General features: G+C 45.8%; 1 protein-coding gene across 3 annotated transcripts in view; it reads left to right on the top strand.

The window, feature by feature from the left end:
* Positions 1-23812, top strand: part of LOC135252177 (inactive N-acetylated-alpha-linked acidic dipeptidase-like protein 2) — a 329826-nt gene extending 306014 nt beyond the window's left edge. For all 3 annotated transcript variants that reach the window (XM_064329975.1, XM_064329977.1, XM_064329974.1), the window contains 2 exons: positions 5522-5720; positions 17951-23812. In XM_064329975.1, coding sequence (XP_064186045.1) covers positions 5522-5720; positions 17951-18125 — 374 coding nt within the window. In that variant the 3' untranslated portion in view covers positions 18126-23812. The remainder of the gene's footprint in view (positions 1-5521; positions 5721-17950) is intronic.
* The last annotated feature ends 547 nt before the right edge of the window (positions 23813-24359 follow it).

The following is a 24359-nucleotide window of genomic DNA, read 5'->3' as shown; positions in this document are numbered from 1 at the left end:
GTTTGTGTTTAAAAAGACTTTAACACATCATTCCACAGCAACGCTTTTTTAAACACACATTGCATTGTGGGAAGCAGAAACATGATCCAATGATCTGCTAGTACCCCTGCAAGCTGGTTCAGAATCAAATAATAGATTGAATTGGAGTAAGTGTGTCATCATGGTGCATAAGGAGCGCTTTGATTGGAGTAAGTGTGTCATCATGGTGCATAAGGAGCGCTTTGATTGGATGATTCTGATCCCTTTCTGCCTGCCTGTTTCACTGGTGCCTCCAGGGTCTGGAATATTCCGGATAGGGAGGGAGTTTCTTAAGCGCAGAATGATTCACTCTTACCTGAGTAAAGCTGATCTTCAGCGTCAGCCGCTGATCTGGGCTGGAGCCTCGTCTCTCACTCAGGGGTTAAGGGTCATGCACACAGGTTTTGCTCGGCGTCTGGTTTGTCCAGTAAAAGGGCGCGTTTGCCCGTTTTGTTAGCGCCGCTGGAGTTAGCGATACTGTTTGATGTCCACTGCAGCTGGTGAAGTCCCACCCCTCAGGACAGGTGACATTATTGTGATGATCATAGTAGTGTCAGTCTGTGTCCCTGGAGATTTGGGATGCATTCACCCGACCCTGAAAGAAAAGGATGACAGGTCATTGAGTTTATGTGGGGGTGGGGGGGCTGTTGTTTCAGTGGGGGGGTGGGGGCAGGGGGCCAGCGAGGGCCAGTGTTTGGGGGGCTCTGGTCTGTGAGACATTCCAAACCTCTCATCCATCCCCCATTGCTCATCCTAAAGCACACAGACTCCTCCAGACCAAGAGAGGGAAAGAGGAACAGTGTATTTATTTACCTTTATAAAGTATCCATGGTGCACACATGAGTGTTTATTTTATTATATTTATCTGGACTTCATTTTTAAAAATCCATTACCGCTGCGGCTGTGCCAGGCGCCAGATCTCATCGCGCTCCATCTCAGCGTTCTGGTGGGGAGTGGCGGTATTTCACCCCCCCCGCCCCCCGGCTGGCGGTATGAATCAACGCCCCAGGCAGAGAGGTACGCCGCTGCCCGGCGACAGCCAAGGGCAATGCATTCTGGGAGCCCATAACTCAAGCGCCAGGCAAAAAAATAATAAAAAGAGGAGAGTGGCTGGGCCCTGCTCTGGCGTGTTTATGAATGTAAGTCATGTGTGGAGTATATTTACCGCTGACCCGCGGTTGTGTTTGCTTAATTTGCAGCTGACATGGTGTAACTGATTGTAGATGGCGGAGTTTTTGACTGCCACCCCCCGGCTTGTTAACGAGCGTATCTCGCTATGAAGATGTCTTGTAATTCATAATAATGTCAATTAGAATATCCCTGTTTACTTCTGCTGTTATTTCTTTGCTCTTTAATGGAGGCGTAATCACTGTCTGCATAATTGAGTAAAGTGTAATTGCAGTCGAGGTTGTGAGCGCTCTGGCGTTCGGCTGAGCGCTGAGCTGAATGTGCAAGCAGACACACTTTTGTTGTGTGCTGTAAATCTCCTCCGCAGTCCGACTCATTTTAGTGCCGGGGAAAAAAAAACAGAAAAAAGAAAATAAATTTGCGTCTGATGTGGCAGACACCATGGCACTCATTCAGCTGTATTCATAAAGCCCTGCGCCGATCTGTCTTAATTTAACGAGCGGGAACAAGACTCATCCAGCCAGGAATACATACTGTATATACAAGCGTACATACACACATACTGTACATACAAGCATACACACATACTGTACATACAAGCATACACACATACTGTACATACAAGCGTACATACACACACATATACAAGCGTACATACACACATACATACATACATGCGTACATACATACTGTACATACAAGCATACATATGTACATACACACATACATACGTACATACATACTGTACATACAAGCATACACACATACATACATACAAGCGTACATACATACACACATACAAGCATACATACATACACACATACTGTACATACAAGCATACATACATACACACATACAAGCGTACATACATACATACATACTGTACATACAAGCGTACATACACACATACACACATACGTACATACACACACACATACAAGCGTACATACATACTGTACATACAAGCGTACACACACACATACTGTACATACAAGCATACACACATACATACATACAAGCGTACATACATACTGTACATACAAGCATACACACATACATACATACAAGCGTACATACATACTGTACATACAAGCGTACATACATACACACATACAAGCGTACATACAAGCATACACACATACATACACACATACATACTGTACATACAAGCGTACACACAAACATACTGTACATACAAGCATACACACATACTGTACATACAAGCATACATACATACTGTACATACAAGCGTACATACATACTGTACATACAAGCATACATACATACTGTACATACAAGCATACATACATACACACATAAGCCGACAAAAAACAACAAGAATACATACTATTACACACATCACATTACTGTACATAAAGCCCTCCACATCTGCTTAATACGAACAAGATCATCACTACATACTGTACAACAACATACATACTGTACATACAACGACATACATATGTACATACACACATACATACTGTACATACAAGCATACATACATACTGTACATACAAGCATACATACATACTGTACATACAAGCGTACATACATACTGTACATACAAGCATACATACATACTGTACATACAAGCGTACACACATACACACATACAAGCGTACATACATACACACATACAAGCATACATACATACACACATACATACTGTACATACAAGCATACATACATACTGTACATACAAGCGTACATACATACATACATACAAGCGTACATACATACTGTACATACAAGCGTACATACACACACACATACATGCATACGTACATACACACAAACATACATGCATACGTACATACACACAAACATACATGCATACGTACATACACACACACATACATGCATACATACATACGTACATACACACATACATACGTACATACATACATACGTACACACACACATACATGCATACACACATACATACATACATACACACATACATACGTACATACACACATACATACACACATACATGCGTACATACACACACACATACATGCATACGTACATACACACAAACATACATGCGTACATACACACATACATACATACGTACATACACACATACATGCATACGTGCATACACACAAACATACATGCGTACATACACACACACATACATACATACATACACACACACACCCTATAACCCTATCCTCATCTTCCATTTCATCCCAGCACTTTCTCAACATGTCCCACAGATCATGTGTTGATGGCACTGGATGTTTGGCCTTTTCTCTCTCTAGCTGCTCCCACAGATGTTCAGCTGTGGTGACGGTGGTGGTGGGAATGCTATCTGAATTAGCCCAACTTGTTCTCGATAATGTGTTCTTGAGTAAGAAGTATAAATGAGTCATCATAAGCTCTAATGATGACAACCAGAACTTGTTTGTCCTCAGACTTACATTACATTACAGGCATTTGGCAGACGCTCTTATCCAGAGCGACGTACAACAAAGTGTATAACCATAACCAGGAACAAGTACGTCGAAAACCCTAGAGAGAAGTACCGGTCCAAGTGCAGGGAACAACCGCATAGTTCATTACATTACATTACATTATAGGCATTTAGCAGACGCTCTTATCCAGAGCGACTTACACAACTTTTACATAGCATTTTACATTGTATCCATTTATACAGCTGGATATATACTGAAGCAATGCAGGTTAAGTACCTTGCTCAAGGGTACAACGGCAGTGTCCTTACCCGGGATTCGAACCTGCGACCTTTCGGTTACAAGCGCAGTTCCTTACCCACTGTGCCACACTCCGTCCTCCGTACTTCAAGTTCAAGTTCAAGTTCAACTTGGACCCTGAAGGTTAAGCTGATTAACACTACACTGGTCTCTACTGTATGTAATATATATATATATATTGTGGCACCGCACGGGGCGTGACGGTGCAGGCGGGGCGGCACAGAAATGCACAGACCGGAGGTTTGGGGTCCTGAAGGTTTGGGGTCCTGTCCTAGGTCCTGAAGAGGCGGCCTGGTGGCAGGTTTCGGCTGATGCCTATAAGGCTGGGAGGGGCACTGTGGAGCCATGCCCCGATCCACGCCACATTATATATATATATATATATATATATATATATATATAATACACCACACTCATGCACGCACACAAATGCTGCAGTATATTTGGCTTGAATCATCCCTCTATCTGAAATGTCTTTATTAGAGAAAACCGTGAGCTGTAAGTGTCCTAATCAAAACATACATGCTAATCTCTTAATATAGACCCTCTGAACCTTGTGCACAGTGTGTGCACTGTTATAGTGTGTTATGCACTGAGTGTGCATTATACACTGTTATAATGCATTATACACTGTTATTGTGTGTCATACACTGTTATAATGCGTTATACACTGTTATAATGCATTATGCACTGTTATAATGCATTATGCACTGTTATAATGCGTTATGCACTGTTATAATGCGTTAGACACTGTTCTGTTCTCAGAGGGCTCTGACCCTCTCAGTCAGAAGCTCTGGAAAGTGCATCAGTGTCAGACTCACTCCAGGGAGTCGTTTATTTTCACGGAAATAAAGGAAAAGTGCGGCTTTGGCCTGGGACTCTTTAAAAATGAACATTTGCAATTAATTTAATTATGTGGCAATTAGCTGTGAGCTGTGAGTGCCAGTTCCTGGGAGCGGTGCTTTTAGTGCGCACGGGGGAACAGCGTCTGAAATTCTCCCAAACCGGGCTTTTAACCGCGGCAGGAGTTACTGAACGTCAGTCCCTGCGCTGCACTGGAGCGAGAGACAGGAAGGGGAAACACCGGCTTCAGATTTCGTCCATGTGACGCCTGCTGTGCGCTAACACCCAGCGCTAACTGTAGCTGGAAATCTGCTCTCATGCACACACGTGCTTGCAAGCACGGACAGCAGTATGCTACGGCCATGCTGCTCGGATAAGCCACTGCCTGGTGCATTGTGGGTAAACCCTCATTTGGGTCCAGAACCGTAGCTCTACCTTCCCAGGATTGGCTGTGTGATGTCCGGGCTCCGCTTCTCTGTAGATTAGGCTTTCATTTGCAGTCCAGTGCAGATTGGATGTATCATCGTTCTGCTTTGTGTTTTTTGATGGGATTTTTTTAATCTGCTGTTTTAAAGCAGAATTTCATTATGTACAGCAGACTGGGCTTAAGCAACAAAATGTACACAGTCCATTTTATAAATCAGTGGGCTTTTAAGAACATTTTTGGTTAAGTTGGGGGGGAAAAATAAACAGAGGCTTGATTTATCTGGTTTAAATTTTAATTTAATTATCCCGTGTTCTAAAAGGAGGGAGAGCACATTTATATATTCAAATATGGACAGAGTTTGTTTATTACCATCCCCCCGGCTCAGGTGACAGGCGGGGCTTCGGTGAGCTGGTGGCTCAGGCAGCTGCACTGCGGGAGAGCGCCACCCTCCTGCAGTCGGAGGTCATGCGTCCCGCTAACGACCCCAAGGAGAGGGACCCCCCCCACCTGCGCATGCTCAACGACGTGCTGCGCGACCTGGAGAAGAGCTTCATCGCCCCCGACGCCCCCCCGGGCCTGTACAGGTAAGAGCCTTATCACCTCCCCCCCCCCCCTCCCCCAGGCCTGTACAGGTAAGAGCCTTAATACCCCCCCCTCCCCAGGCCTGTACAGGTAAGAGCCTTATCACCTCCCCCCCGTCCCCAGGCCTGTACAGGTAAGAGCCTTATCACCTCCCCCCTCCCCCAGGCCTGTACAGGTAAGAGCCTTATCACCCCCCCTCCTCCCCGGGCCTGTACAGGTAAGAGCCTCTGCTTGATGGGGTCCCAGGACCCCCAGGAGACCCCCCCCCCACCGCAGCACTGGGGTGCCAGGTTAGCATCAGGCTAGCAGAGCTGGACCGGCTGGGGCAGTTCCTCTGAGAGGCTCTGCCTTTGAGCCAGTGGGGTTCAGCTGGGCTGCTTCAGTAAATATTCAGCTGTATAAACGGTGGATGAAGGGCTGACACACCAGCTCTGAGCACCTGCTCCCAGCCTGAAGTAGGAAATGTAGCGCGTAATGTAGTAAACTTGGGGGGTTTTTTTGCTTCACTTTTTACAATCACATTCAGAGAGTTCCTTCAGTCATTTTTATCAGACCCTTTCAGAATCCTGACACAAAGTGAGGCCCGTCGGCCTTTCTGATGACAGCCTCCGTCGGCCATTTAAAGTGATGAAAGAAAACGGTAACGCGGGAAGTGGAGGTTAAATTTGTATGCGCTGGTGGACAACGGGCCTTTTAACGCTGAGGTCAGCGTTCCCATGGGGAAGAGGTTATGGGATGCGCGCTTCCCCGGCACAAAGGAAATAAAAATTTTAGAATGTTGAGAACAAAGATGTTTTATCCTTGGAAGCGGCTGAAGGTAAATTATTGAACAGGAAAAGGGGGAATGTAGGAGTCACGCACCTGTGGAAAGCCTCGATCAAATCACAAAAAGAGAGGGAATCTTTTCTTCCGCATGTGCTCCTCGTGAACGGCTTTGCCCTCCTTTCAGTTTGAGGTTCTGCACGAGGCGCACGTGGGGTTAGTAAGTCCTTGTGCGGCTCGTTTAGTTCTGTGGGTATGAGGTCTTCTAGGAGGGGTGTCCCTTAGCACCACATGCGTAAAAACTGAGCTGTGTATCTCTCACACACACTCTCATTTGTGTCTCTAAACTGTGCTGTGCCTCTCACACAAACTCTTGTTTGTGTCTCTAAACTGAGCTGTGTATCTCTCACACACACTCTTGTTTGTGTCTCTAAACTGTGCTGTGCCTCTCACACACACTCTCGTTTGTGTATCTCTCACACACACTCTCGTTTGTGTGTCTCTAAACTGTGCTGTGCCTCTCACACACACTCTTGTTTGTGTGTCTCTAAACTGTGCTGTGCCTCTCACACACACTCTTGTTTGTGTGTCTCTAAACTGTGCTGTGCCTCTCACACACACTCTTGTTTGTGTATCTCTCACACACACTCTTGTTTGTGTGTCTCTAAACTGTGCTGTGCCTCTCACACACACACTCTTGTTTGTGTGTCTCTAAACTGTGCTGTGCCTCTCACACTCTTCTTTTCAAAGCTCTTGTGCTTTTGATCTCGATTCTTTGGCCCTGGTGTTCAATCAAGATGTACACTTCAGATTTGTCCTTGTTGTCCTTTAACTTTGAATAATGAAACTAAGCAAGCGTTAAATGTTTTTCATGAGTTACACGGTGATTATCTTTTTGTTTAATTTCACTGGGTGCTGAACCCATAATGTTTTGTAAGCACCAGGGGGAAAAGTGGGAAAATAACCTTGATTTGCTATATTTTATACTTAAAGTTAAGCACAAATTGGTAGAGAAAAGTTAATTTTCATTTAAACTGAATGTGGGCCTTGGTGTGACTCACCTGTGGGACTGAACAGTGCCCGTCCCAGTCACAGTTCATGAAATGGTTTAGTCGATGTACATCAAAATTCTCTCACCAGAATTTTTTTCTCATGTTACATTACATTACATTCATTTAGCAGACGCTTTTATCCAAAGCGACGTACAAAAAGTGCATTTTCATGATCGTAGACAACTGCTGAACACAGGTTCAGTAAGGTACAATTACTTATTTTGTAAAGCTATTTCTAGCCGAGAACAAATAACACTATCCTGGTCTAACATCTGCAAGGCCAAACTGGGCAGAAGAATAAGCTAGAGTATTAGGACAAATACAATTTACCAAGAAGTGCAGGGATGGGGCAACATGTAACAAGTGACAGGAAAAAGGGTTTTTTTTTTTTTTTTTTTAATATATATATACACAGCGTGGTGGTGGTTATTCTAGGTATAGTCTGAAGAGATGAGTCTTCAGGCCACGGCGGAAGATGGATAGTGAGGGGGAGGTTCGGAGAGGGACGGGGAGTTCGTTCCACCACTGGGGAGCTAGGGTGGAGAAGCTCTGTGATCCCTTTGGGCGGGTGGGAGGGGTTGCAAGACGCCCTGCTGCCGCAGAGCGGAGTGGTCGAGCAGGCACATAGAATTGAGTCATGTCCTGCAAGTAGATGGGGGCTGTCCTGTTGGCGGCAGTGTAGGCAAGGGTCAGGGCTTTGAATCGGATCCTGGCAGCGACCGGTAGCCAGTGAAGTGATCGCAGCAGAGGAGTGACGTGGGAGAATTTGGGGAGGTTGTAGATGAGTCGGGCAGCGGCATTCTGAATCATCTGTAGTGGCTGTATGGCACAAGCTGGCAGGTTTGCAAGGAGAGAGTTGCAGTAATCAAGGCGAGAGGTCACCGTAGCCTGGACGAGCAGCTGGGTGGAGTGCGTCGTCAGGTATGGTCGAATCCTCCTGATGTTGTATAGGAGAAATCTCCAGGACCGTGATGTTGCCTTGATGTGCTCCTTGAGGTCCAGCTGGTCATCCAGGACCACCCCCAGGCTCTTTGCAGAGTGAGAGGCAGTCACTGTGGTGCCATCAACCGTGATTGAGAGTTCACGAAGCAAGGAGGTCTTGTACGGGAAGAAGAGCAGCTCAGTTTTGTTGAGGTTGAGCTTCAGATGGTGGCTGGCCATCCAAGTGGAGATGTCAGCCAGGCAGGAAGAGATCTTATCATTGATCTGTGTGGCCGAGGGGGGAAAGAAAAGAAGAGTGTGTGTCATCTGCATAACAATGATAGGAAAAACCATGTGAATTAATGACTGAACCAAGAGATCTGGTGTATAAGGAGAACAGCAGAGGACCCAGTACAGATCCCTGCGGCACTCCCGTAGCAAGTGGATGAGAGGCAGAGGCAGACCCCTTCCAGGTGACCTGGTAGGTCCTATCTGCAAGATAGGAAGAGAACCAAGACAGGGCAGTCCCGGCAATTCCCATCCCAGCCAAGGTGGAGAGGAGTATTTTATGGTTGACCGTGTCAAAAGCTGCAGACAGGTCAAGAAGGATCAGGACAGAGGAGAGGCGTGAGGCTCTTGCAGTGGCAAGTGCCTCCGTCACAGCTAGGAGTGCAGTCTCTGTTGAGTGCCCAGATCGGAAGCCAGACTGGTGAGGGTCTAGCAGGTTGTTCTGATGGAGAAAAGAGGTTAATTGTTTAAGAACTGCTCGTTCGAGGGTTTTGGACAGAAAGGGTAGAAGGGATACGGGTCGATAATTTGTTACATCGGAGGGGTCTAAGGTGGGTTTTTTGAGTAGTGGGGTAACACGAGCCGTCTTAAAAACAGAGGGAACATGACCAGAGGAGAGAGAGGAATTAACAATGGAAGACAGATAGGGAAGGAGCTCGCTGGAGATAGATTGGAGAACTTTAGATGGGATGGGGTCAAGTGGACAGGTGAGGTCATGTTTTTGATTCTGTAACTTTTGACTCTCCATGATATTCAGTGTCTGAATTTCAATGCAACTCCCTCCGTAACACAACTTAGAACAATACAGAATGTGTCTTGATGCCGTTAATTAATGATGGATGACATGAGAACACATAATGACGAGAACGGGCCATTCGGCCCATCCAGGCTCCTCAATCACCTGCAGACTAGAGAGCATCCAGCGCTGGGTCAGGTGTCGACTTTAACACCCTGAGAGCGTGTCTCTACTAAAAGGCCTGGCAAGCTGCACCAGCTCTCTGTGCAAAAAAAACAAAACATTTCCTCTAATTTCCTCCGGCAGTTGATCGGCTTTCATTCTAAATGTGACAGTGCATCCAATCATCTGATAAAAGCAGAGGTGCTTTTTATAAATTACATTTTGGAGTGCAATTTGCAGATCACAGCGTCGCTGGTGAGAGCCCATTTTCTGGACAGTAAAGCAGCTTCACAAGACGCATTAGGACGGAGATGGGCCGAACTCGCCGGTTAATGAGAGCCTGACTTGCCTCCTGCCTGAAACTGACAGCAGCGCAGTGGTGGCCGTTTGGTTGCTGTTGGTGCCTGTTGGTGTGTGTGTCTGAGGCCTGTTGGTGTGTGTGTGTAAGGCCTGTTAGTGTGTGTTGTCTAAGGCCTGTTGGTGTGTGTGTCTAAGGCCTGTTGGTGTGTGTTGTCTAAGGCTTGTCGGTGTGTGTTGTCTGAGGCCTGTTGGTGTGTGTGTCTAAGGCCTGTTGGTGTTGTCTAAGGCCTGTTGGTGTGTGTTGTCTAAGGCCTGTTGGTGTGTGTTGTCTAAGGCCTGTTGGTGTGTGTTGTCTAAGGCCTGTTGGTGTTGTCTAAGGCCTGTTGGTGTGTGTTGTCTAAGGCTTGTCGGTGTGTGTTGTCTAAGGCCTGTTGGTGTGTGTTGTCTAAGGCCTGTTGGTGTGTGTGTCTAAGGGCTGTTGGTGTGTGTTGTCTAAGGCTTGTCGGTGTGTGTTGTCTAAGGCCTGTTGGTGTGCAGTAAAACTTTTTGCGATGCAGAGGCTCATATGATCTCCTCATATCCCAGCATGCCACACATCTGCCGTGTCTGTCTGGGCAGAACTCTGCCACAGATCCAGCACCCAGTTTAGTAGCCTAAATGTCCTAAATGTGCCAGAGGAAGCCATTGTGGCTGTAAATCAGGAGGGCATATCTCCAGGCGTGTGTGTGTGTGTGTGTGTGCCGGTTTAATTCCTGCCAGTTATTCTGGCTTTAATTCTCCAAACGAGCCTGGCTCACTGCTGTATCAGAGCAGTGCGCAGCTGCAGCTCACCACTGCATCTGAAATGCCAGATCAAGACCACTCATTACACGGTGATGTCATCACCATGATAGCTGGAATTTGTAGGAGTGATGTTACCAACAACAACAAAAAAAAGACAAAGTAACGATACAACTATGTTCAATTACAACTGTGTGTAAGCCATTGCAGTTATGTTGTTCAATGATATTCGAATACGCAAAGGGGTCCAAGTTTGAGTACTCAGACAGGTGACCTGTGTACAGTGTTTTCTGAGGGGTGAATATAGCCGTGTGGTCATGGTGGTGTTAAATGCGGCCCAGTGGTGCTCCAGTCGCGCTGCCCTTCCTCTGGCTGGGGAGCGGTCAGCCCGGGCTGCTCCATTCTCTGAAGGTAAATGAACATTAAATTTGCAACAGGGGAAAATAAAAAAGCCCTTTCAGCCGCTTATTCAGAGCTCTGCCTGCCGCGTGCGTGATTCATTTCCCACCGACTGTACTGCCTGTGAGTGATTGTCTGTTTGGAGCACTCATTTATTGTGTTTAATGAAAGTGCAATTTCATTGTATTTCGTATGTGTTAAACCCCATTGTGAAAATGGCACACAAAATGGCAAGCCGCATTATTGCGAATCTGTCAGCGATTATCTCCGTCTAACGAGTTTGTAATTAAAATGCGAGCGCGAGTGCGGTCTCAGACGCAGGGCTGGAGTGCCGTAATGTTTAGTGCTGTATCCTGAATGCATACCTAATTGTACTAAACCACCATTAGCATTAAAGTGAGAAAATGAAGCTGTTCCATAATCCTCGGCCCGGATTGAAGCTTAGCGGCTCCCTGCTAGGGGGACCTGCCGCCCCCTCTCGAACCGCGACGTGTTCCCAACCTGCGTGTCCCCGTCCCCGGCCCCCGTCCCGACTCTCCAGCGCGCAGATTAAAGGGCCCCATGTCCCCGTCCCCGGCCCCCGTCCCGACTCTCCAGCGCGCAGCGTGTCCCCGTCCCCGGCCCCCGTCCCCGGCCCCCGTCCCCGGCCCCCGTCCCGACTCTCCAGCGTGCAGATTAAAGGGCTGCTGGGCTTTACTAACGGCTCTCGGGCGGTAATGGGGTCCCGTCTGCATTCCGCAGAGAAATGGCGGCGTGGACGCGTCGCCGTATCGGCGTTAGCAGGCCTGGATGGCGAGGCCCGCCGGGGTTATCTTTCCAGAACCTTCCGCGGGAACACCAAGCCTAATCACCCCCCAACCCTAACCCTAACTCTAATCACCCAGCATCCCCTGCTTCTTTTGCACCCATTCCATCACCTCTAGTGTGGTGAGAAGGTGCGAGTGACTGCTGATTGGACAGAAAATGCGAGCAGGCGCTGTTAAACAGCAAGGCTGGCTGTGAGCCTATCAGTGGTCCCAGTGGTGCTCTCCTGCCCCAGCGAATCTGAGCTTCTTGCTCCCAGCAATAACGCAAAGCGTGGATCGACTACCAGGGGGAGAAAATGTACAACAAACCCGTATCAAACCATCTTTTTAAATACTTCCACCCTTTCGACAGCATTAAAATTCCTGCAGACCGTTATTGACAATTGTAAATGAAAGATCTATTTTCATCAACGTTTGGAAGAAAATTCTTCTTTCCTATAATTGTGTTGTATGGATTAGTTGGTTAGTAAAATGGTTGTTGGAGTTTTTTCAACATTTAAAGTGTTTAAAGTGCATTTCTGGCCCTGGACTTCTGTCCAGTGGAATCAAGTGAACAGTCTATCCTCAGAGAAATGCAATGTAAAAGCTATATACTGAAAACATGTGGACTTTTGATAAAAATATCACAATAAATATATATCTCAGCAGTCTATTAAAATGTATATTGCAGTATCTGAAAGTGGAAATAGTTTGAATACTTTCCCATATTCTGTGAAGTGTTGTAATATTTTGATAATACATTGTTATGATCAAGACATTGCTAATAAAAAAAGTGTAATACATTTTCTGTAAGGTTTCAGCAGTGTTGCACAACCAAGAACATCAACTGTAAGTTTTGTAAGAGGATAGTTTGTGTGGATATGGGTCATGCTAAGAGAATAGATTGTGTGGATATGGGTCGTGCTAAGAGGATAGTTTGTGTGGATACTGGTGGTGCTAAGAGGATAGTTTGTGTGGATACTGGTGGTGCTAAGAGGATAGTTTGTGTGGATATGGGTCATGCTAAGAGGATAGTTTGTGTGGATATGGGTCGTGCTAAGAGGATAGTTTGTGTGGATACTGGTGGTGCTAAGAGGATAGTTTGTGTGGATACTGGTGGTGCTAAGAGGATAGTTTGTGTGGATATGGGTCATGCTAAGAGGATAGTTTGTGTGGATATGGGTCGTGCTAAGAGGATAGTTTGTGTGGATGTGGGTCATGCTAAGAGGATAGTTTGTGTGGATATGGGTCATGCTAAGAGGATAGTTTGTGTGGATACTGGTGGTGCTAAGAGGATAGTTTGTGTGGATATGGGTCATGCTAAGAGAATAGTTTGTGTGGATATGGGTCGTGCTAAGAGGATAGTTTGTGTGGATATGGGTCATGCTAAGAGGATAGTTTGTGTGGATATGGGTCATGCTAAGAGGATAGTTTGTGTGGATACTGGTGGTGCTAAGAGAATAGACTGTGTGGATATGGGTCGTGCTAAGAGGATAGTTTGTGTGGATATGGGTCATGCTAAGAGGATAGTTTGTGTGGATATGGGTCATGCTAAGAGAATAGTTTGTGTGGATACTGGTGGTGCTAAGAGGATAGTTTGTGTGGATATGGGTCATGCTAAGAGGATAGTTTGTGTGGATATGGGTCATGCTAATAGGATAGTTTGTGTGGATATGGGTCATGCTAAGAGGATAGTTTGTGTGGATATGGGTGGTGCTAAGAGGATAGTTTGTGTGGATATGGGTCATGCTAAGAGGATAGTTTGTGTGGATACTGCTGGTGTTTCTCATAAATCAGACGGGCTCACCTTCCTCAGGATAAGCCCGCTGTGACCTCAGGCGGGGTGCATGTCACTTATATATGAGCACAGATGATGTAGTTTCCATGGTGAAGAGGGAAACTGACCTTTCAGAGTTCATTCAGACCCCCCCCCCCCCTCCCCACCCCCCCACTGCCCCCCGCCACCCCAGGCCCCCAGCGGTTTCCGACACATTCCACCGACAGGCCCCCCCCACTTCATTACTCATGTAAAGAAAGACCCAGTTTTGTCAAAGTGACTCAGGGTTCTAATCAGATGGTAATCAGCGCTTCCTGCTGTAGTCTGATTAAATGAAGCTGAGGTGGGAGGGGGAGATTAAGTGCTGGATCCTGTCGGTGCGATGCCTCATTATCCCGCCTGCTCCCCGGGCCCCGCGGCTGGGGAAACCACGGCGATGCCGCTGACCACGGCGGTGCCGCTGACCTTCCTCTCCGCTGGCGACGCCCCCAGCGCGTCCGTTTCCCAAACCGCACCCCCGCACCCCCGCAGCCCGACTTCACACGCACATCTGGAGCCGCTGAAACACCCCCAAAAAACTTTTTATGAAAACGGCGCCTTTCCTGAGCAGATGTTTAAATATCCTCTGAGGGCCCCACATTCTGTCACCACGGTAATCATCTCAAGCCTGCGGCGTGGCTGGGCGGTGTGCGGTAATCTGTTCCAGCCTCCTGATTGATGTCACTGTCGAAGGTGGCAGTAATGTCCTCCAGATCGAGCACCTGGCTAACAGGTAGCTAACAGGTGGGATGATAGGACACAGGGAGCGTTGGAGACGCTGTCAATCTCTCACAAAAAAAAAGTATGGGGGAGGGAGGGGGTGGAGGTGAAGAAGTAACCATGGAGACAGCTGTGAAATATTTGACCCGGCTCAGACAGCAGAGATGGATGGCTGAAAAAAAAAAAAAAATACCTGACGAGGTCCGAGACGACAGATAAAACAAACGTCTGCGTGCTGTCAGCGGTGGGATTTATGTCTTCAGTGAAACGCAGGGGAGGAAGCCTCTAATGCTGAGCCCAATCTGTACTGCTGTGAACCAGGAACGTACTCATTCAACAGGCACATTTAAAAAAATGAAATAGAAGGTAAATGGTGAAGGGGAAGAGGGGAAGTATCTTGGCCATTCTTCCTTTCTGGAGATATTCCAAAGGAGGTTACTGCACCTGTTTTTTTGCAGAAGTAACTCTGCTCTGAACTTCTTGGCCTGAGTTTAGATTTTTTTGAAACACAAAAAAAAGACTCCGCTCGGTAAGAAAAAACAGGTGGACAGAAAAAAACCAAAAGTGTGTCAATGTCGTGAATGTTTCTCTGTTCAAGGTTAAGTTAAAGAGCTCCTTTGTCTGCCTGAGAGGCTGTAACTGATAAATTGGTCCTTAATTATATAAACGCAGGCCCAAGGCTGGAGGCTCGAGACCATGGAGGTCGTGGCTTCACTCTAAACCCAATCCAACCTGTTTACAGATGAAAAATTACCTCATTTATTCCACTTGGGTCCATGAGGCTAATTAAAAAATTAAATTAAATCAATATTAAAAGCATAAAAATCTCAAAGAAACTCTTCATTTTACCACTCCACATTTTGTGTTGATGCATCCATGTTTGAGTGTGTGTGTGTGTGTGTGTGTGTGAGAACGAGATGGAGAGCAAGAGAGAGAGAGCTAGAGAGAGAAACAGACCTCTTGTCTTAAATACAATAATGAATTAATAAAATGTAGCTTGAAATCAATTCCTCGGATTCCAGGCCCATTCATCATAAGTGACAGAGAAAAATGTTCAGTTTTGGAGTGCGCTTTAGGGCCTGCTGAAGGAGCTGATCATCCCAGCCCTTCATGCCCAGGCCTGTAGCTGTGGACAGGTTAGCGTAGCCCCAGTCTGTAGCCATGGACAGCTTAGTGTAGCCCCAGTCTGTAGCCATGGACAGGTTAGCGTAGCCCCAGTCTGTAGCCATGGACAGGTTAGCGTAGCCCCAGTCTGTAGCCATGGGCAGCTTAGCGTAGCTCCAGTCTGTAGCCATGGACAGGTTAGCGTAGCCCTAGTCTGTAGCCATGGACAGGTTAGCGTAGCCCCAGTCTGTAGCCATGGACAGGTTAGCGTAGCCCCAGTCTGTAGCCATGGACAGGTTAGCGTAGCCCCACCCTGTAGCCATGGACAGGTTAGCGTAGCCCCAGTCTGTAGCCATGAACAGGTTAGCGTAGCCCCAGTCTGTAGCCATGGGCAGGTTAGCGTAGCCCCAGTCTGTAGCCATGGACAGGTTAGCGTAGCCCCAGTCTGTAGCCATGGACAGGTTAGCGTAGCCCCAGTCTGTAGCCATGGACAGGTTAGCGTAGCCCCAGTCTGTAGCCATGGACAGGTTAGCGTAGCCCCAGTCTGTAGCCATGGACAGGTTAGCGTAGCCCCACCCTGTAGCCATGGACAGGTTAGCGTAGCCCCAGTCTGTAGGCATGGACAGGTTAGCTTAGCCCCACCCTGTAGCCATGAACAGGTTAGCGTAGCCCCAGTCTGTAGCCATGAACAGGTTAGCGTAGCCCCAGTCTGTAGCCATGGACAGGTTAGCGTAGCCCCAGTCTGTAGCCATGGACAGGTTAGCGTAGCCCCACCCTGTAACCATGGACAGGTTAGCGTAGCCGCAGTCTGTAGCCATGAACAGGTTAGCGTAGCCCCAGTCTGTAGCCATGGACAGGTTAGCGTAGCCCCACCCTGTAACCATGGACAGGTTAGCGTAGCCCCAGTCTGTAGGCATGGACAAGTTAGCTTAGCCCCAGTCTGTAGCCATGAACAGGTTAGCGTAGCCCCAGTCTGTAGCCATGGGCAGGTTAGCATAGCCCCAGTCTGTAGCCATGGACAGGTTAGCGTAGCCGCAGTCTGTAGCCATGGACAGGTTAGCTTAGCCCCAGTCTGTAGCCGTGGACAGGTTAGCGTAGCCGCAGTCTGTAGGCATGGACAGGTTAGCTTAGCCCCAGTCTGTAGCCATGGACAGGTTAGTGTAGCCCCAGTCTGTAGCCATGGACAGGTTAGCTTAGCCCCAGTCTGTAGGCTTGGACAGGTTAGCGTGGGAGACATACTCTGGCCCACTCATTTCTATTAGCATTGCCGTCTCTCATAATAAGACATTTGGCACTTGGATAAATGTGCAATAACAGTGTCTGGTATTTTCCTCTTTGCTCTCTGGGAAAATCATTAATCCTGCAAACTCTTATTTTGATGTAAGCAGTTGAAATGTGAGCCTGTTTAAGTATGAAAAGAGCCGCTGATATTTTCAAGTTGTTCGTCAAAATTTCAAAGTAAGAGCCTTCATTGTTCATTGTTCTTCATTTTGAAAAATTTCCAGGCGTCTGTAAACAGAAATCATAGTTCAAGTCTACAGGGCTCTATTCGCAGTTTAGCAACTTCAATTGCATATGGCACTATTTCGATTTCTCAAGTCCCAAGTTGCTGTCAAGTTTTTTTTTTAACACCTCGTGTTCTTCACTGAATAGATTCAGTGCGAAAGTATTGAAAGTGTTGTAGTATTTATTATGCAATCAAGATGATTTGAGAGAATATTGAGTTGTTAACAAGTTCATTAATGTGACTGCTGCTCATTGTGGTTTCATTAATCCTGTGAGTTACGGAATCTCTCACTCACATCCAATCAGAGCCAAGCACACAGAGCCTCCTTCCGATTCACCCTCTTCTGCGTGTACTTATTGTGAATATGAGTTCCGTCTCATTCCAAATGCATTCTGTCATTTAAGTCTCCAAAATTCAGCATGATGTAATATTTTATTATTATAATATTAATATTTAATATTATTGGGCTGTGTCTGCATTGTAATGGCTATATGATGCCATTGTAATATAGACATTATTGGGCTGCTGGGTGGGTCATCCTGTTAAGGCGCTGTTCTAAGGCGTATGGATGGGCCCCATGGTTTGGTATCTGTTCCAGTGTGTCGATGGGTTAGAGTGACTGTTGGATGGGAGGGTTTCAGTTGGCCAGGACTCTAGCTCCTCACTGCTCACTTTGGCCCCCTGCCTGTTGACTGGGCACTTGCGGTTCACCTGCTTGTGTGTGGAGGTTGCGCTAACAAACGCTGATGATGGACATGATTGGGCAATCAGTATTAGCACTGAAGCTATATTTTAATTTAAAGCTCAACTGGTGCTGATGTTTTAATCAGTAAATAACTCTGAATGACTAGGAAGCGTTTGTGAATATTAATGTCTGCTGCCTGTTCCCCTGGTGTTCAGGAACCTGCTGTACTGCCTGAACGAGGACGCCGCGGAGTTCTCCATCCTGAGGGACGTCCGCGAGGACAGACTCAACGCGTCTCTGTCGCGGGTTCTGACCGCCATAAACGGGGCCCGCGGGCTCGTCAGGAGCGGGCTGGACCTCTTTGAGAACGACCCCAATCGGACAAACTGACAGGACGGCCCAGCCACTCCGGCGAGGCTGTATGAGGCGTGCGACCTTCCCACGTCGCCAAATCACCTTCCCCAAACAGCCCAGCGACCTTCCCGCACCTCTCGATGACTTTTCCCAAACAGCCCAGCGACCTTCCCGCACCTCTCGATGACTTTTCCCAAATAGCCCAGCGACCTTCCCGCACCTCCCGATGACCTTCCCCAAACAGCCCAGTGACCTTCTCGTGTCTCCCAATGACCTTTCCCATACACCCTGGTGACCTTCCCGCACCTCCCGATGACTTTTCCCAAACAGCCCAGTGACCTTCCCGCACCTCCTAATGACTTTTCCCAAACAGCCCAGCAACCTTCCCGTGTCTCCCGATGACTTTTCCCAAACAGCCCAGCGACCTTCCCCAAACAGCCCAGCAACCTTCCCGTGTCTCCCGATGACTTTTCCCAAACAGCCCAGCGACCTTCCCCAAACAGCCCAGCAACCTTCCCGTGTCTCCCGATGACTTTTCCCAAACAGCCCAGCGACCTTCCCCAAACAGCCCAGCAACCTTCCCGTGTCTCCCGATGACTTTTCCCAAACAGCCCAGCAACCTTCCCGCACCTCCTGATGACTTTTCCCAAACAGCCCAGTGAAGACCACTGTCCCCCGCAGCAGAGGAGAGCTCCTGGAGGGGAGGAAGATGAGCGATCACAGACCGGAGAGCATCACCCGCTGCTGCTGACTGTCTGTGGCGTTGTTTCAGGGTGCGGGACTCAGAGTCCATTTTCTTTCTTTCTTTTTCTTTATTTGTTTTTTAAAATAGACGCGGCCGCTGCGTCTCGCTTTCTTTCGTTGTCTCGGAAGCAGCCGAGCGATGCTCCTTCGCCGTGGCGACTCTCCTCCAAGGGTAAGGACGGCCGCGGCAGACAGCAGAGCGCCACGAGGAGCGTGTGCAGTACTACTGAGTCTACAGATCAGGGGCCTGGCAGGATGGAGCCCACTGTCATTACCCTGAGCGTAGCATAGCATAGCATAACATGGCATAGTATAGCATAGCGTAGCGTAGCATAGCTTAGCATAGTATAGTATGGCATTGTATTGCATAGCATAGTGTATTTTCTGGTCTAGCTTAGCTAGCCTCTGCACTGGATTGGTCAATGTGCAACTGTAGGGTACGCTTAGCTGCGTCTGAGTCTGTGCACAGCGCGGATGACCAGGGGGCGGGGGGGGGGGGTGGGGGTATGGCGCGGTTGTGGGGGCCGGGGGGCTGGGCGGGGCGGTTGTGAGGGCGTTTGCCTTAACGTGTCTGATATAACCGATTTTCACAGGCCATTGACTGCCATGCAGAACAGGTCCTTAACTGGTCTGATAGGGAAGCACACTCACACACAAATCTGTTTCCTGCACATCTAATCTGCATATTCTATTATTCACATGCATTCTGGTGGGATAGAAACACAAGCCGCAGATAGTCTTTGAGCAAACTGTCTCTAATCCACTAATCCAGTTACTGTATTAGCTTTGCTGTACAGTGTGAAATTAACGCATTTCTCTTTGCATTGTGGGGTTATTCGTGCTGTTCCAGAATTCACAGAACAGTGAGAGGATTCCAGGAATCATCCTTTGTTATTGAGGGACGAGGTGTTTAACTTGAACTATTAAAAACTGATAGAAACGGCCATTCTGAACACGTTATTTCAGGGAGAAACTAATTTACACAAAGCTTTAAAAATGATGATCGTGCCTTGAGGAGAAAGTCTGTGCGCTGTAAGCCTGGAATTGTCCTGGTAAAAGGCTGTTACTGATGTTTTTTTCTGTGTGAATTTCCACCAGCAGAATGAAAGAAAGCTCAAGATGTTTTTGTGGTTTGATTGTTGTTACTTATGTACAGGTCCCCTCAGTTCCCAGTGATGTGCATATTTCTGAAATTACGGCACCCAGGACGAATGCTGTATTTTTTAATAGCACCTTAAAAAAACGTAAAATTCGCGGACAGATCTTTTGTCCCAGTCTGAAGACTCCTCAGGAAGCTCATTAGATCTCCGACTGCTCCGCTCTCTCAGAACCGCTTTTCTCCTCCCATTCTCTCGACTAATTCGCTATTTTCATAGTATGCTGTTGTAAGCTCTACCTGGCTGAACGTTTATGAATTCATATGCGACTGCAGCATCCACGATTAGCAATGGATTTAAATTAGCTCAATGACATTAAGAAATATCCTTGAGGTTGAAATTTTTCAGCATATGAATTGACGTGTGATTTTTTTTTTTTTTTTTAAACGTTACCTGTAATTCTCCTGCTGAGGCTGGGGGTTAATGCACCTTGCTGCAGGCTGCTGTAGCCGCTGATTAGTCACAAGTGAGCACGTCTGACTGCATCTTTTCAGATATTGCTAGCAGGCTACACCAAATAACCCTGATATTACTAATGAACCTACATCATTATGGCATATCTTTGCTGTTTTAGCCAGCTGAAATATGAATTTTTTTATTAGAGGATGAGTCCATCAGCAGGAGCTTTTAATGAAGTCAGGTCAACGCTGTGGTGTAAGAAAAATGTGACATTTCTCCAGGTTGTCCTGAAACATCAGTATGCAGCGATGTCTGTGTCATGAGTCAGCGGTGGTATTCTACAGTACTCTGTTCACAGTGTGATTGAAGAGGGGATTACAGATATGTGATGCTACGCTAATCTCTGTTCCTCTCCCTCCACGTCACCTCTGATCTCTTTTATCAGTCCGGCCGACAGTGGCTGGTTTCCACTGCAGCCCGTCAGTACTCACTTCATGTTTACTAGTGACAGAATATCCTTATTAAACAAGGAAATAGATACTGAATCAAAAATACTCATTCACAGTCTCAAAATAAAATGTAAAATATAAAAGATATTATTTATATTAGGTAATCTCTAATAAATAAAATAATGTGTGGCTCCTCATTAATGTCAGTGCTGTCATTACATTGCCTTACATTACATTACTTCCAGTTAATATAGATAATATAGGTCTTGTTTAGTTTAGTACCACCCCCCCCAAATAAAATAAAATAAATATTGATGTCTGCCATGTAAACTGCAAATTAAGGCAGGCAAGTTTGGTGATTAGAGATAACGGAATAACTGTGTATATGCCTTTAATGTAAATGCACATTTTTTTATTTTAAAAAAGGTAAAACTTCTCCAGTAAAGTGCAGGAACACAGGGCCACTCAGAGATTACTGTACGTACAGAACAAGCTGTTCCCTAGGAGGGTGATAACGATGCATGAGATGTTTTTTCTACTTATAAATCTCCGGCACTACAGTGAGACAGATATAGCTGGCAGAGCACAGCAGATCGCTCCTAAAAAGAAAAGAGAAAAGTGGCGCACAGCTGGTGAAAGGACTTAATTATATCTGTCTTTCCCCGACTCTTTCATCTGTGCTGGAGATAACTCCTCTTCCTGCGAGTTCACCTTCACAAGCAGAGAGAGCCAATGAGCCTGCCTCCTGTTGGCTTCAAACTGGCAGCTCCCTGCTTGTGGTCCCTGTGTGAGAGAGCACTGTGTTGCACAGCACCAAGGCACTGGGGTGAAAGAGGCAATCGCGCGCTTTATACGCTCTGTGTGTCTTCTGCTAATTAGGCACGGTTTCCTAGGGACCAATCTAACAGATGTTTTATGACCTGAAATAAAACAAAGACAAAACTAAACAAAGCGCAGAACACAAAGGCGCACTCTTAGCAACAAACATCAAACAATTAAGGGTAATAAACCAAAGGGTTTTGTGTAAGGACAGCAATCGCAGTACATTCTGTTAACTTTCTTTCTGTGATGTATTAGCTATATTCAAAGAGGAATGGAGGAGTTTTTTTGCACTTACCATTATAATCTAGACAACACTGTGCCAATCTTTAATAGCTAAATGATCTTTGATCTTGTTGCACTCCAGTTTTCTTTCTGATTGTTTACTGGATTGAGCAGCCAGGTTGGCCTCTGACTTTGAGTCCTGTAACTTGGCCCATTGGTGTGAATCGATTTGTTTGCTGAAATTGTACAGTATTTATCTGTCATGCTTTGTACAATCAAGTAAGTTTTAAATGACTAAAATAAGATGTACACATTATCTGTATGGTATCTTCTGCATGGATATTCTTGGAATTTGCACTAAGGGCCAGATTGACCTGAGTTTATTCTCCCTGACGATCAGGAAATATCGACTCACGTTCCATTAGTGAGTTTCATTTAGCGATTTTCTGTTTTTGACTAAACAATTGTAAAAAGATCTGCTGATCCGGTTAGGTTTGTGAGGAATGGCTAGTGGTGTGTCTGAACTACATATTAAATACTTTATGTAACTTTCTGACAGAAAATTGATCTCAGTTGTAAAGTATTAACTGATGGCATACTTGCCTTTTTTCTCTTCATAAAATAATGTTATGATGTGATTGAAGCGCTTAATGCGTGTTTTGTAGAAAAATTGGTATGGATTTGCGGATGTTATCCAAGTTACAAATCGATTCATTTGCTGGATTTGAAAGATGGATCTCATTAAGTGTTCCTTCATTCCCAACACCAGCAACAGCTTCAGTGATGTCTGTCTCTTTGGGTTTTTATAAAATTACTCTTGAAGCTGTTTGTTTGAAATATTAGGTACTGTGTTCCTTACTTTATTCTTACTGCTTGTGTATTTTAATGACGTTCACAGGAAAATTGAGCTGCACATATCTTATAAGACATATCTCTATTGTAAGCAAGCACTAATTTGATGAAACTTGAGAAATGAATAAACTGAAGTGTTTAACAAACAACATGATTTAAATAAGAATATATATGGGTAAGCAATGCAGCTTTGTAATTATTGTGCATGTATGAACTCACAGTAATGTTTGTCATGCAATATATACTGTATATATGCAGCAAACCACACTTTATAGTAATAAGACATGTAATTAGGTAATTACATTTTAGTCAAATGACCTATGATGTGTAAGGTGTTTAACTGCTATGCAAATGCACAATGTTATACGACTTGTCGATTACACAAAGGTCTTATGTTGTTTTAGGGTAAGAGTGTATTTGTATATAAATATGCTGTCATGTACCTACAGTATAATTATACATGTAATTTGTCTACTTGATATAAAGGGTTACCAAATACATTTATTCCTGTGTACCGTGCAGTACAAGCTGGGTGCATCCATGTTGTGTGATCTCAATTCAATGTATGTGTCCTGTGGGTTGTAATTTTAAATCATCAGCATTTAAAAAAATTTCTGCATGTAAGATTTTTGCTGTTTTTCTTTTTTACTTTTGGGATTTTAATATCTAAATACCGAAGCCAGGTGTGCATATTTTATGGAGTACGCAATATAACAAGCATATCCATTGTATTGCTGGTCAAAGAATAAGAATCCAGTTTGGATGAGCTGACTGTAGTTTTGCAGAGTGGTCTGCATCTCTCAGTGCAGCAGTACTGTCACTGTCTGTGGCTCTGCTGGTAGGCTCAGCATTGTGCGTGTGATGGAAATGTCTCTCAAGCTTTCTTTACTCATGGTGTAATGTAACTGTGTGAATACCACGGTGATTGTAAATGCACATTCTCAGCTATAATGCAACCAATTATGAGATTGATTTTATAAGATAAGATTTGAGTGCTTTTGCAGTGTGTGTATTGGTGTGTTATTGATTATTTATATGAACTGACATGTGAAGCAATAAATTCCGTTTCGCGGGTCTTCGTCTTTGACTGAATGTCATGTTCAGTGATGCAGTTTCTTTATGGGGTGGAAGTTGCAAGACTTCTACGCTGCAGTATCGCAATAAAATGCTCGTTCAACAACATTCAAACTCTGAGCATATACTGTGTGTTACAGATCTAACCAATGATATTGTGATTTGGTCCAATGGATATTGTGATGAGGATTACTGAGTTAGCTGGATAACTGTACTGAGTAAAACCTGGAACCCTCCCAAATCTGAAACATGAATTGAAGTAAACTAAACTGTTCTGGGTTTTAGTCCAGCTAACTCGGTAATCCATCCATTATCTATATCTGAGAACTCGGTAATCCATCCATTGTCTATACCCGTTCATTACTGGCCAGGGTTACGGGAGTCGCTGGAACCTATCCCAGCATGCATTGGGCGAGAGGCAAGAACACATCCTGGACAGTTTGCCAGTCCATCGCAGGACACACACAGCATTTACACACACACTCATACACAAGGGCAATTTAGACTCTCCAATTCACCTAACCTGCATGCCTTTCGACTGTGGGAGGAAA

The sequence above is a fragment of the Anguilla rostrata genome, chromosome 4 (genome assembly GCF_018555375.3).
Source record: "Anguilla rostrata isolate EN2019 chromosome 4, ASM1855537v3, whole genome shotgun sequence".
In the NCBI taxonomy this organism is placed as follows: domain Eukaryota; kingdom Metazoa; phylum Chordata; class Actinopteri; order Anguilliformes; family Anguillidae; genus Anguilla; species Anguilla rostrata.
The sequence above is the reverse complement of the archived record's forward strand: the minus strand, read 5'-3'. Positions and strand labels throughout refer to the sequence as shown.